The sequence below is a fragment of the Orycteropus afer genome, unplaced genomic scaffold (assembly GCF_000298275.1).
Source record: "Orycteropus afer afer isolate SDZICR_OR568_19922 unplaced genomic scaffold, OryAfe1.0 scaffold00832, whole genome shotgun sequence".
Taxonomy (NCBI): domain Eukaryota; kingdom Metazoa; phylum Chordata; class Mammalia; order Tubulidentata; family Orycteropodidae; genus Orycteropus; species Orycteropus afer.
The window spans coordinates 176,275-185,426 of NW_006922419.1; the positions used below are offsets into that span (position 1 = coordinate 176,275).

General features: G+C 34.5%; 1 protein-coding gene across 1 annotated transcript; it reads left to right on the top strand.

Annotated features, from left to right (window-relative positions):
• Positions 1 to 6,737: 6,737 nt before the first annotated feature.
• LOC103211989 (olfactory receptor 10AG1-like) lies at positions 6,738 to 7,703 on the top strand (the record flags this gene model as incomplete). The annotated part of the gene is made up of 1 exon (XM_007957989.2): positions 6,738 to 7,703. A coding segment is annotated over one exon (966 nt), but the record flags the coding sequence as incomplete, so codon positions are not given.
• Between the last annotated feature and the right edge of the window lie 1,449 nt (positions 7,704 to 9,152).

Here is a 9,152-nt window from a genome sequence, read left to right on the forward strand (position 1 = left end):
TGATACAGTGGCTGCGATGATGGGCTCAAGTACAGTAGGGATTGTGGGGCTGGCACGGGATCGGGCAGTGTTTCGTTCTGCTGTGCATGGGGTTGCTATGAGTCGGAAACGACTCGACGGCACTTAACAACAACAACAAATTTCTATTTCTACAAATATATCCATCAATACCATGGAATATACAGGATGCAAAGTTATGGAACCATTTTAGCCATAACCAAACACTTTGAAGGTATGAATTGCTGGGCCTGTGAGCTCAGGCCATGGTCTCAGGCACATCAGGTCAATTGGCATCACATAATCCTCAAAGACAGTGTTCTACATCCTGCTTTGGTGAGTAGCAATTGGGGTCTTAAAGTGAGTGAATGGCCCTCTAAGGTGCAACTATTGGTCTGTCCTTTACTGGAGCAAAGAAAAGTGAAGAAAATCAAAGACACAAGGAAACAATTAGTCCAGAGCCTAATGGGCCATGTGAACACCAGCATCAAAAATTCTGAGATTAGAAGAACTTGTGGGTCTGGCTACCACTGCCGGCTGCTTTGGAAAGGATCACAGTTGGAGGTCTTGGATACTATGTGAGGAAAATGTGGAACAAATGTCATAATGATTAAAAAGAAGAGGAAGAAGAAAAAGACCAGGCTTACTGATGAAAGACTTCTATTTCCAGATTTGAAGATCAATGAGGCAACAAGTCAAGGAATGTGGTGGCGTCCAGAAATTGAAAATGACTTCTACCTGACAGCCAGCAAGGAGACAGAGACCTCAGTCTTAAAACTTCATGCAACTAAACACTTCCAAAAACCTAAAAGAGGAAAAATATTTTAGCTCCTTCTCCTAGAGCCTCCAGAAAAAAAAAAAAAAAAGCAGGCCTACCTAATTAAGTTTAATATTGTGAGTCTTGTATTGGACTGTGGCTTATAGAGCTGCAAGATAATGCATTTGTATTAAATCACTCAATTTGTGGCAATCCGTAACAGCAGCAAAGGAAATCTAATACATAGATTTACATAAAATGATCTGCAAGATGTTGCAGATTGACTTACAATATACCAATTTACTCCATGAACACTTTTACAGGAGAGGAGTGAGGTTTGAAATATTCATATTCCCAGGCTTCCTATCAGCTTAATGTGGGCAGATGGCTCAGTGCTTGCTATTGAGATGAATATAAATGTCACCACGTGCTATCTTTTGTTTCATTTCATTTAATTTCTCAAAGGTTGAAACACTCATCTGTAAGAATGGAAAAATAGAAAGACAGAAGAGACTTGCCTGGGATGTACTTGTTTTGAAAGTACTGGACTAGCTAATTCATCCCTCAGGAATTTTGCTGTGTCAAGTACACAAATAAGTTTTCTTTTATATGCCATTGTCCTTTTGTAGCTGACTTATTTTACTCATCATAATGTTTTCAAGGTTCATCTATGTTGCAGCATGTATCAAGACTTCATTCTCCTTTGTGGCTGGGTAATATTCCATTGTATCAATACACCACATTCTTTTTTTATCCATTCTTATGCTTATTCATATTTAGGTTATTTCCATCTTTCTGGTTATTGTAAACAGTGCTGCAATGAATCTTGGTATACCATTATTTGTTACACTTTTGTTTTCAGTTCATTTGAGTATATAATTTAGGAGTGAAATTGTGAGATCCTTTGGTAATTCTATGTGCAATTTTTAAAGAAGTACCAAACATGTTTCCTTAGCAGCTGTACCATTTATAATCCCATCAGCAATGGGTTATGTTGTTATGTGTCAACGAGTCAGACCCAACTCATAGCGACCCCTCCTTGGGTTTCCGAGGCAGTATCACTACGGAAGTAGATTGCCCCATCTTCCTTCCGAGGAGTGGCTGGTGGGTTTGAACTGTCAGCCTTCTGGTTAGCAGTCAAGTGCCTTAGCCACTATGCTACCAGAGCTCCCAGCAATGGGTAAGTATTTGAATTCCTCCACATCATGGCCAACACCTGTCGACTACAATTTTTTAATCTTAACCATCTTTGAACAGTTGAAGTAATATCTCATTGTGGTTTTCCTCTTCATCTGACTAATCATTAATGATATTGAGTATCTTTTTTTATGCTTGTTTGGGCATGTGAACATCCTTTTCATGAAATATCTATTCAAGCTCTTCACCCATTTTTTTTCTTTTTTTGATTGGATTGTTTCACTTTTTTGTTAAGTTGTATGCATTCTTCATATATTCTAGATGTTAAGCCCTTATAGAATATATGGCTCCCAATAATCATCTCCCTATCTGTAGCTTAACTTTTTACTTTGTTGATTAAGTCCTTACACTAAAATCCATTGTTTTTTATATGTCGGCAATGAAAAATATGAAAAGGAAATTAGGGAAACAATTCCATTTGCAATGGCATTTAAAATAAATACCTGTGTGTAATGTTAATCAAGGGAGTAAAAGACTGGTACCCTGAAAACTATGAAAAGTATGGATAATTCTTAAAAAAGATCCAAATAAATGGAAGGCATGTACACATGGCATGAAGACTTAACATCATTAAGATATTGATAATACCTGAAGAATCCTATGCATTCAATAATACCCCTAAGAAAATCTCCAAAGAAGTGAATTTGATTATTGTAGGAGATTCCTTGACTGGCAGGCAAAATGGCTTAGTTTAATTAGAAAGTAACTTGGGAAAGGAGTTATTCCCCAGGGCAAAATCTATTTCCAATTAAAAAGGGCTATTTGTTCTGAGAGTAGAATATATTTTAGAAAGTGGTTAACTTCTGTTTCCAAAACAGTGCATCATTTAACCATTAGAAAAAGTTTAGTTCTTTTTTTCTATCAATCAGTGTTTTTTAACTTAATCAGTAACGTTAATCATGAAATTTACCTTAATCAAACAGGTAAGCAAGAAGTATTTCTGTCTAATATCAATCTATTTTCATGTATATCTTGGTGCTTTAAGAATCAGCAGAAAACATTCAATTTTAGAAAACAAAATGGAATCCTTTGTTTTTTTCAATTTGAAACATTGTTCAGACAGCCATTCTATGTTCCTTGTTTTTCTGATTATATGATGAAATGAGAGCCAAATTTAAAAAAAAGTATTAATACAATGGCCCAATATATCAAAAAGCTTATCATTTTCATTATCATCATCTTCTAAAGTGACAACATTCATGGGTTGATTACTGTATGGTAAGCATGGGTATAACTTTTATATGCATGTTAGTCTATTAATCATATCTCATAAAACCCAATTATTTTTATAGATACGAATACAAACGCACACATATATGCATTCATACACTTACACACATATACATACATACATATATACACACACACACAGGGGATGAATGCATGTAAGTGGAATAAATTTGTATCCTACTAATATATCAGGAATTATTTGTTTGTAAAGAGTTAAGGTCCATGACAAACAAACAAGCCTGAAAATGCAAGAGATTTGATGACATGATTTTCTTTTTATTTCTAGAGATTTCTACTAGAGGAAAAACTCCTTTCAGTTAAATTCACCAATTTCTACCATTTGTTTCCTATTTTCTATTTATTTTAAAACTTAATCTTAATTCAAACAATATACATATATATATCACTATGTATGTATATATATATTATATAAAATATATATAATATTCATTATATAACATACATTGAGGTTTGTCTTTATTTTGTTTTGATATATATGGAGCTCTGGTGGCATAGTGGTTAAGGAATTTGACTGCTAACCAGAAGGTTGGTAATTCTAACCCAAGAGGCAGCATGTGGAAGAAAGATGGGGCAATTTGATTCTATAAAGATTTATAGCCTTAGAAAGCAGATGTGTGTAGCTACGAGTCAGAATGGACCCACTGGCAGTGAGTATATATATATATATATATATATATATATATTTTTATTGTTTTCAAAATTTCTATCCCAAATACTTTGTTGTTGTTATGTTCCATCAAGTCGGGCCCTACTCATAGTGACCAATCCTTGGGTTTCTGAGACAGTATTACTACGGAAGTAGATTGCCCAACCTTCCTTCCAAGGAGTGGCTGGTGGGTTTGAACCGCCAGCCTTCTAGTAAGCAGTCAAATGCCTTAGGCACTACGCTACCAGAGCTCCTAAATACTTTGTAGGACTAGGAATATAAAGACACAGTGTTTGAAGGAAAATAGAAAGTCCTACATGTACATGTAGTTATTTTCTTTGTGAGTAGCTTCAAAGGAATTACAAAAGTCACATAGAATTTGAATAATTATATTTTCCTTTCTTTAAAAATGGCTAAACATCAAGAATGTCTTTTAATGTTCATAATATTGTTTCTCCATTATATGGAAAACAGATTGAGACCAAGCATTTTAAAAGCATTCAGTAGATGTTGAGTAGATTCTTGTTTGCAAGTTTAGTTTTGTTTGTCCTTGTTAATTGTTTCTTCACACCTTACTTTCAAGTTTCTTTTCAAAGAAACCTAATTACTTGATTTCTAAGGAAAAATACAGACAAGGAGTCTAAGATTGAGAGAAGAGGATGCAATAATGAGGATGCAGTTTCTGAAGACAGTGGTCAAATCAAGTATGGGTACATGATATATTGTGGTGAAAAAAATTCAGCAAATAATTTTGATCAACTTCCATGCTCAGGCTATCGATTGAATTACAGAGGTCAAAAAAACAGGGTTATACTTTTGTAGAACAGTGAAGTGAAAGAAAATGTGTTGTGCAGTCTAATAGAGTTAAAATTATATCTCAATCATATTTTGTGTTAGACACTAGTTTCTGATCACTCTTGAGATACAGTTACAGCATCTTTAACTTTCCTTTCAATCAAATTTAACTGGGCAAACTTTGTCAGATAATGATTTGAAAAATGTCTTTAGTGCTTTATTAATTAGTTTAGAATATTATAGATACTGTTTTTCCTTTCCATACTCAGTCACAGAAAATCCACAGGAAGTCCAATTCTGTATGGACTATGTTCCAATTGTGTCTCCTCTAGGACATTATCTATTCTTAACATCCTTAGTATATAATTATAGATGAGCTTCCTGTTCTCAAGGAATTAATCTCTATTGACAGGACCCTGGGGAATGCAAATGGTTAAGCCCTGGAATACTGGCCAAAGGGTTGGTGGTTTGATTTCACCCTGATGTGTCCTAGAAGACAGGCCTGGAGAGCCTCCAAAAGCTCACAGCCTTGAAAACCCTGTGGAGTAGTTCTACTCTGAGCTTATGGGCCACCATGAGTTTCAATGAAGTCAGTGGAAACTGACAACAAAAACAAAACAACCTACATTGACTTCCCAATTAACTCACTAATACTAAGTTATCTGGCAATACTGAAACCGAGATAATGTTCTTCTTCTCCAAGAGTGAATAAAATGAATAAAATTCTTTAACATGCACATAATTAAAAGAAAAAAGTAAGTATGATTACAATCTTTAATCTAGTAATCATTGGAGTCAAGCCACATTTGGCATAGAGACCATTCTTATCATATGGAAAATATTATAAAAATTAAATCAATTTGGTTAATTTATTCATCTTTCAAATATGTTGTTAAATCAAATTCAATGGGTATTAATAAATCACATTCTTTAATAAATACCATGCATTGCATAGAAAATTACACAGAATTCTACAAGAAGGTTATATGTGCAGAGACAAGAAAAGTGCATAGTAATGATTGGCCGTCAGAGTTTAAAACACTCATGTGCGTACAGCATGAAGTACAAGCAAAATAGAAGACTAAATGTCAAAAATTAGGTCAGCCAAAAGACAGCAATTAGTGAAGATGTGAATGACTTAAGAAAATATCATAGATGAGTTGAAGTTAATTTCTTTCTTACAGAACAGGTATATATGAAGAATAAATAAGTGGTTGTTCTAGTTAAAATGGCTTTCATGAGCATAAATGCAGGTAAACTTTGTTTCTAACTTGTGCCTCACAGCAAAATTTAAATAAAAATTACGTCTTCTGACACATCACAAATCTTACATCGAAATACAAACACAGAGTTAAGATTAAATGCAAGCACACAGTATTTGGTGATTACTTCATCATTATGTTGTATGATAACCTGGCTTCAATGAAGTGTTGCTAAAGGAAAACAAGATGTTTGAGATACTAAAGTAAAATCGTACTTTTTTATTAATTACATTTAAATGGTTTGGAATGATGATAGATGGCATTTTACATTTATTTGGACAATGAAGTTGATTCTTAATTGATTATATTAGAAAACAGAATTGGGAAATGAAGATGAAAACAGCCCACCTAAAAGAATGAGCAGAAGGCAGATCTGACCAGATTGCCCCATTTGGACTGGGATTCCAATAACCCAGGTGCCAACTACTAGCTGGACATACATCCTTTTGTTAATGACTAGAGGATAGTGCAGAGGGCTACCGGTGGCCACATAGCAGTCAAAAGCCATCACACCCAGGAGTAACAAATTCTGATCTTGAGATTTCGAAGGTTTATATCAATAGCAAAATTGATATATTTGAGTTAAATATACATACATCATCACCTCAAAAAAGACGTACCCGTAAACCCTTAGCAGGAAAAAAAAAAAGGAAATATTTCTCATAGAGCAATTATTTAAACATATACTTGACAATTATTATAAAGCAACTGGCATTTATAGGATTTGTTCTTACATGGAATTGGAAAAAAAAATTAAAGCATACCATCTTCAATTTGTAAGTGTAAATACAAAAGCAAGAAAGTGAAGTAACTTGTCCTTCTGATTAAATCATTCTCACAGGTGAAACGTGAAATGAAAAAAGCTGACAGCAATGTCTCTGCAGTGAAGCAGTTTGTACTGCTGGGGTTTTCTGACCTTTCCGATCTCCAAGGCTTTCTATTTGGAGTGTTCTGTACCATTTATATAATTATTATAACTGGAAATAGCCTCATTATAATCTTAACCAGACTTGATCCCGCATTACAGAAACCCATGTATTTTTTCCTGGCCAATTTTTCCTTTTTGGAAATCTGTTTTGTGTCTGTCACTCTCCCCAGGATTCTGGTGAATCTTTGGACTCAGGATAGAAGCATCTCCTTGGTGGCATGTGCCACTCAAATGTGCTTCCTGCTTATGCTGGGGGCCACTGAATGTTTCCTCCTGGCTGTGATGGCTTATGACCGCTATGTGGCCATTTGTAACCCTCTGCACTATCCTCTAGTCATGAACCAAATGATGTGTGTACAGCTTACTGTTGGCTCCTGGATCATTGGAATCCCAGTCCAGATAGGGCAAACTGCTCAGATTTTCTCTCTGCATTTTTGCAATTCTAACCAAATCAATCACTTCTGCTGTGACATCCCCCCCATTCTCAAGCTGGCCTGTGGGGACACTTTTGCTCATGAGATATCTGTCTACATAGTAGCTATATTGTTTGTCACAGTTCCTTTTATGCTGATACTTGTCTCCTACAGCAAAATCATCTTCACCATTCTGAAGTTGCCAACTGCCTCAGGAAGGGCAAAAGCCTTCTCCACATGTTCTTCCCACCTGCTGGTTGTGCTTTTATTCTTTGGATCTGGTACTATCACCTATTTAAGACCCAAATCCAAACATTCTGAAGAAACTGACAAGCTGCTCTCTCTTTTCTACACCATTGTGACTCCGATGTTCAATCCCATGATATACAGCCTTAGAAACAAGGACGTTATTGCTGCCCTGAGAAAATTATTGTTTAAAAATAGTACGAGGCAGTAGAAAGAACATAAATGTCCATAAACAGATGAATTTTATATTTAACACATTGGAATATTACTCAATCATGAAGATCTGTCACTCTCCAATATGGATGGAATTTGAGAACTGGCTGAAATAAGCGAGTCTAACAAGAACAAATATTTTATGATTCCACTTAAGTGAAATAAGTAAATATATAGAAACCAAAGATTATTAGTGATTTTGTGGGAGATGGAGAAAAGGAGAGCTTTTGTGTTAATGATGAAGGAGCAGCTTGGGAGAAGAGAGAAAGGTTGTGCAACATGAATAATGTTTTCAATGTCACTGAATAATATATATCAAAGTTTTTGAATTGGCAACAATTTGTTGTGTTTATTTCATTATGTTTTTAAAAGTAGTGTGATGAGCTTAATTATTAATATTTTAAGTGCACATCACACAGTTATGTGAGAAACATTTCTGCATCCCACCATTGAAAGTTAATGACTTCCAGCTTATGATCTACTAGAGACACCAAGCTTAAGGTTTACTGGGCTTGGGTACATACTTGGTAACTTGATCTGACTTCAATGTTTCTTATCAAACAATAATCATTTTGCATAAATACAAGTTTGATCAGTACTACACTTTATTAAAAATATGAACAGAACTCAAGCCGTTAAAATTTTTGCTTTGTGTATTCTTATAACTCTGGAAGATGAATTACTTCAAATCATATTCCCCCAAAAAGTTTACATACACTTAGCTCTCTCCCTGGTAACTTCTCACCAATGCATATGATGTAATAGGGGATTCCCACCTGCTACAACTAGTTCATTTTCCAGGTACTTCTATGTTTTGTTTGTTTGTTTTCTTTTGTTTTGTTAGTAACCTAATGTAGTTTACTGACTTATTTCATCTCTCTCATAATTTCATTTCAAAGAGCAACGAATTATACCAATTCAGATTTTAAAAGAATAATAAACAAAAAAATCTATGAGTTAAAAGGGGGAGTATATTTGGAAGTAATTTTTTAGAGTCTATATCATTGTGACTATATTAGTTTGCCTAAAGTTTCCAATTTTAATCTTTTCTAAAGTGTTTGTAATTATCCAAATGTTCAACTGGCATTATCAAGAAAAATAAGCATCTGTGAACAGAGTCATTAATATCTATCCTCCAAACTCTATGTTCTTAAATCAATAACTCAACTGAAGTGATTATTCAGTGCATCTGTCCCTAAGAACTTTTGTTAGCAGTTTCTCGTGACAACTGTGTCATTCTGTAAGTTACTTATGATTGTACCCATGCAGACAAGGCAATTTTAATTTCTGTTTATTATATTTCTACATTAGCAATCCATTTACATCATCTACTATCTAACATAATGTCCTAAAGTTATGGTTTCTATTCTTTTTCATTTATTTATTTATTTTTTATTGTGATTTGGGTGACAATTTACAGAGCAAATTCACTTTCCATACAGCAGTT